The sequence below is a fragment of the Hakea prostrata genome, chromosome 10, assembly GCF_041222555.1.
Source record: "Hakea prostrata isolate BN-2017 chromosome 10, UWA_Hpros_2, whole genome shotgun sequence".
NCBI lineage: Eukaryota > Viridiplantae > Streptophyta > Magnoliopsida > Proteales > Proteaceae > Hakea > Hakea prostrata.
In genome coordinates, this window is record NC_142609.1 from 49,391,374 (window position 1) to 49,397,373 (window position 6,000).

Consider the following 6,000-nt stretch of genomic DNA (forward strand, 5'->3'; position numbering starts at 1 on the left):
AACACAAACATAATGCAAAATCAATCTCGAACCTCTAAAATCTGCAAAAGATTATCGATGACCAGATCATACTGTGAGATAGACGTGACCTTTTTTAATTTCCTTACCCAAACTTTATTTTTGTTTGACCACAATATGGAGAGGTTTTGATGGCTGGATGCAAGTAAATTGCAGTTTTACAGATTTAGAAGGATAGTAATGGGGATTTTAGGGCTTTGGAACGATAGAAGAACTGGGGGTAGGGGCTGGGGATTGTCAATAGTAATTGCAGGAAATCCTTGGCAGCAGCTTGTTACTTGATCAATTTGATAATAGTTTGAAGTAGAACTAAAAGCTCGAAAGAAGGATATTCAACCAGATTCTAGGGACTTCCATTTGAACTTTTATGCTTTCCACCATCAAGGAGTCGATTTGATACATATACCATTCCCACCAGAGTTTAGGTCACACTTTTAACTCTTGCAAGGGATAACAATGACAGCAGCTTGCAGTGCATATTTTTGAAAATCAGAAGGTACTTTAACAGGTTAAAGCCTAGAATTGATAGATATTATGAGAGAAGGATTTATATAGATGGGTAAAAAGGCTGTAAGAGTTGGATGACTTCAAGCTGTGGTACACTGGGTATAAAGTAATTGAAGTAGAGTGGGCATAGTAGTGGATAATGATTTAAAGAATGATGTGGTGGATGTCGAAAGATTTGGCTATGAGGATGTGTCCATCAAGCGTATGTTGGAGAAGAGACTGTAAATGTAGTTAGTGTGTATGCACCTCAAGTAGGATGTTTTGATCGACATTGATGGATTTCTATTGCATCAGGGAGAGGGACTCTTATGTAGCAAGAGAAGAGTTTGATTTTAAGGTACTAATAGTGAAATTGCTTCTGAGATTCAAAAACAGTCTGGGAATATCATCATGGACAGTTTAGTTGCTGTTGGATATGTTTGTGGTTTGAATATTACTGGATTTCTCATCTGTAAGGAAGTACTGATTCTGTCCAACTCAAAAGTTCTGGGGAATTTTTTCTAGGTTCACTCACATTGGGATTCAAATATAGCTATGCCACTTCACAGAATGGCTCAGTGGTTTGCTGGGGTAGCGGAGAATTTTGTGTTATTTGATTATTGTTGGTTCTCATTTCACTTGTCAATTTCAATTCAAAATCTACATGGCAGCCATTTTATCAGTCTAGAAAGCTAAAAATTCACTTTACACAATACCTCACTCTGCATTGCTTGTGCCCCACATTTCAATTTCACACTATTCCATTTCAAAGCTATGGAAATAACCCTCTTTTGCTCACTGGATTTATTTTTAATCTATCTATCCATGTACCTTTCTATATCAAATCTGCCTTTTTAAATGAGACCTACCCACCCTACCTATCCAAATGTACTTTCAAGACCTGGTAGTCTTGTTATCCTCTCCACTAGGTGTTGCTGGTGCTCTTTTTTGTAGAGAGACGGCTAAGGGTTAAATATGGGGAAGACAGGCAATCTAGACGATAGGGTTTAATCAATAAAGGGTATTAGTGTCATTTCAAGTTTAAGTTATTTACCGCATTATCATTTTACAGTCGGTTCTTAACGGACTGTTAATTTTTTTTTTTTTTTTCTTTTTCTTTTCCCTTTTCTTTTCTTTTTTTTTTTTTTTCCTCCCTTTCTTCTTTTCATGGGTTGTAGGGGGGTGTTTGGGACTGGGGTTATCCTTTTTTATTTCTTTTTTTTTTTCTTTACCTCCTCCTCCGCAAGAAGGCCGCCGCACTTTTCGTATCTTTAATCAATGGGTCGTAGGATATCCAAAACCTTGATTATAATTTATCGACCGCCGCTATGCGAACGATATCTCTGTTTTTAAAGGAAAAAGCTTATCACTTTACACCGGTTTACCGGCAAAGTATCCGAAGGGGTTCTACCGGGGCCGGTTCCGGAGCCCAAAACCCGGCGGGGCCCCCTCTTTTTTCCGTTCTCTTTTTATTTTCCATCTTTCATCTGTCGTTTGTCAGTTTAGTTTATTGTTTTAGCCACCAAAAACCAGCTGATACCACAAGCTCCAGAGTATCAGCGGCCCTGCAATTTGATGTTTGAATTTCAATATGTAATTGGAGAGAGGGGAGCCTGCGTGTTCATCAAATTTGGGTTCCTGGTGAGATGCCATGGGGTCAGTGCGAGCTGCCCATCCTGGAGCTTGTAGCATTGAACACTGCAATTTTCATCAATTCTTGCCGTTTGCATATGCTAGTCATATGTATTTTCTTTCTGGGTTGTCATTATCTTTGATTTGTCACTGTTAACATATGATGTTGCATAAATTTCAGATTGCTGTTGCTTGTAAGCCTTTGATGAAGCAGCTTGGACTCTGGAAATCGATTCGTTCTATTGCACGGCTTTATGACGCAGGAATGGGGATGGTCATTTTCATCCCCGTTGCTATCTTCTCATGGTTGCCTTTTGTGTCAACATTCCAGACCCGACTGATGTTCAATCAAGCATTCAGCCGAGGGTTGGAGATCTCTCTCATCCTTGCTGGTAACAACCCAAATACAGGGCTGTAGTTATAGCTTCAAATCTTGTAGTCTCCTTGTATGTATGAAAAGCCTTTACCGAGGTCACTTGTGATGGCTCTGCTGTTTTTTCTCATTTAATTCAGCTTTGTAGATGCTTTCTGAAACATGTTGGTCATTAATGTAAAAATCTGGAACTGATGATTGGATTTATTCAAATTTCTTGTACTAAATGCAAGTAGGTATGACTTTCACCGTTTGTTTTAATGAACCAACTATATAAGCCAATTAACAATGGGAGAGGTTTCCGCATTGGTATCAGTTTCAACCATTGGAAACCCTGTATCGGAGGGCAAAGGAAGCGTCAGAAGTGGTGGAAGCATGGGGGAATCAGGCTCGGGTACGTGTTCTGCAGCAGTTGGGATTAGTTTTCGTCATCTAAATCATCTAATTTCTCTCGTTTGGATTCTGACTCCAATGAAGAGCCCAAGCCTTGCGTTTCAGGAGGGGCACCTTTTCTTACAAGCCAATTTACAGGTAGGAGAGGATTGGGCAAAACCACTGCTTTTCTTAGAGCTACTGGTTTCAGCAAAGGAGTGGGGAAGGCAAAAAACAGTCGTTTCCATAGGGGTGGAACCATCGAAGAGTCACGCTGGTTACACTGTTTGCAACACATACGAGTTTTTCTCTAGAATTATGGAGTATAGAGTAGGAAAGTATCTTTATAAGATTTGATAACATTATGAGGGATTTCGCCAAGTAATCTAATGGAAAAGCATGTGTTATTTATTTATTTATTCCTGGGTAAAGAAAGAGCCACTCCATTAAGCAGGATTCACCCTTGGGAGTCAGATTGACACAATTCCAACACATCAAAGGATCGAATATAGGCCGGTCAATTCTTCTTGCGGAAGATGATAGTCTTCTTAGCCAGAGAATGTGCTACAACATTACATTCTCTAAAGAAAACAAATATCGTTCGTCACGTTTTTCAAATTGTAAGGAGTGGCAATAGATGAAGGGATCATCCGGATCAAAGTCTGATAGTCACTCTCTACTTGGAGGTAATCAACTCCTTCAGCAGTAGCGACTAGCAGCCCCTCCCGAGTACCTGAGGTTTCACCTTGTAAGGGAAAGAGAACTGAAACTGAGCGACTGAATGAAACTGCTCAAAATTCCTCAGAGCATTTAATAAAAGCTTCAGGGGACAGTTATTCAAATACTAGTCTATTCCTGACTTGTCAAAGAGCCCAAAAAATATAAGCAGCCATCCCTGTCACTCTCTGTTTCAGCAATTTACCTTCTCAAACTCGGCTCTAGGCAGCAATAAATGTAGGCAAAAACACCTCATCATAGAGAGCTGCAAACCCCAACTCAGACTGAAGCCAAACAGCCCTAGCAAAAAGGCAATCTGGCAAATATGCTCCACACTTCCCTCCCCCATCCCCACACTCAGGACAGCCAGTATCCAGGGGTATTGTTCTTCTCCTCTTCAGAGCAGTAGCTATAGCAACTCCATCTGACAGCAAGCATGCAAATCGCACTAAAAGCTTATCCTCCTTTTGTGATGTGGACTTTGTGGAAAGCTAGGAATGACCGGAGGAGATTATCCTTGCAACCGAACATGCTGATAGGGAATTTTGGAAGTTGGGTAGGCAGCATGGAAGGAGAAGGAAAGGAGGAGGGGCTGGAATCATCATAAGAAATCATGAAGGTGAGCCTCTTCTAGCCAAATCACCTAGCCAAGAAGGCCCTCTTGATTGAGAGCACAAGAGATTGGTCTATTTCCTCTACATGGCTTATTGAGCTTAAAGCTAGCCAGGTCTCGTCCTTTGCTCTGGTTAAACAAATTGGCAGTTCACTAGACAGGGCTCTCCATAAGAGTGTCTGAACCTCAACCTTACACCTCATGTGTTGCAATTAATTAATCCCCTAATATTTGACCTTGATTCATTCAAGAACCGGCTTGAACCGTAATTTATGTAAAGCTGATTCAATGTTTTATTTCAGAAGCTTCTTTCACCTCCTATAAGATTTTGATAAGTCCATATTGAGCCAGAGGTCTCTAAAGAGATTGGCACAAGTTTAAGAAATTGGCTCGCCAAAGATAATTAGGTTAACAAAGGACAACTAATGGAACTCCACATGAAAAGGTTCAATAAAAAAAATCACATTCCTTGAGCAATAACCTGAAATCTCTCCCGACACTATTCTCTTTACCTCTCAACCTAGTCAAAAGTGTCAAAACAAAACAAACAGATAAAACAAATTGGTCCCATTTCCATTCTAACCTACGAACTTCATCTTTATTTGTATATGTAGTGATATTAAGACTTTTGATTCAGTTCATCTTTACCCCAACGGCAAAAAAATAAAAAAATAAGTCGTCACAGTTTAATATATTTTTTCAAAGTTCCTTTTTTTTTTGGGTGGATCATGCGGGATTCGAATTTTAACCTCTTACACAAACACATCATTGCCCACTCCCCAGTAGCCCATAAGTAGCCCATATGAATCTGGTGACTATTGGTATGTCTAGTCGGGCGGCGGCCGTTAGGTCACCTATTTTGAGTTATGGACACACAAGGCCAAAACATGTATGCCGGGCGTGCGACCCATCAACCTACTAGCAATGGGGGAGAAAACATAGCATGTCGCAACAAAAGCTTGATTCGAGGCGTCAGCAAAACACTGCCGTCTATTCCAAAAACAAAAGCCCCTCCGAATTGAACCGGATTTCAAGTTGCATCAAGTCCAGTGAGCTACACGGACTGGAAGAGGCATGGAGCCGCGTCGTTAGTATAGCCATGGCAGGTCAGAGGTACTTATTCCGGTTAAAGTCCTGGCAAACTCGACAGGAAGGGGTTGCTTACTCGTTAGGCCGCTGGAAAAACCTGACTTGGCGGATCACTTCCTAGGCTGGCATCGATGTGCCAGTGGCTCTTGTGTGCCTCATTTATGCTCGGATGAAGTACCTAAGAGGGCAAGTTCCGTTTCACATCGAATCACTTCCAGGCTGGCATGCCTTCAATCTCTCTTGAATTGAGTCATCCTTCGAATTTGAACAGGCAATTTATATATTTGGAGATGAGAGTATTATATAGTATTAAGCATAGCTTTGCCCTTTTCAAGAATTGCCTATTTATTTGGAGTGTGAATCATCTTACCGAAAGCACAAGGTTATGGTGACAAGGTTTAATTTTAAAATTTTTTTATTATTTTTTATCAGTAAGTCGCCCCACATAATTTGTGATTGTAATTTGTAACACTTGTGCACTCATCACTCGAAGAGATAATGGGACTCATTTATTTGATTACCCAATCGACCAATCCATAGCTTCTCTACGAGACCAACGGTCAGGATCTCCTCATCGGCAGTCAAAATTCATGTCAAAGGTCCCCCCAAGACCACTAGTTTAAAAATGAGTCAAAAATTAGGTTGTAGGACATGGGTCCCATTTCCGTCGCCACAACCGCACAACGCGCGCATATCCTTA

General features: G+C 40.7%; 1 protein-coding gene across 2 annotated transcripts in view; it reads left to right on the forward strand.

Moving 5' to 3' along the window:
* The window catches only part of GSL10 (glucan synthase-like 10), a 126,135-nt gene extending 123,419 nt beyond the window's left edge, over window positions 1–2,716 (forward strand). For both annotated transcript variants that reach the window (XM_089136988.1, XM_089136990.1), the window contains one exon: window positions 2,318–2,716. In XM_089136988.1, the coding sequence (XP_088993114.1) occupies window positions 2,318–2,554 (237 nt within the window). In that variant the 3' untranslated portion in view covers window positions 2,555–2,716. The remainder of the gene's footprint in view (window positions 1–2,317) is intronic.
* Window positions 2,717–6,000: the final 3,284 nt, after the last annotated feature.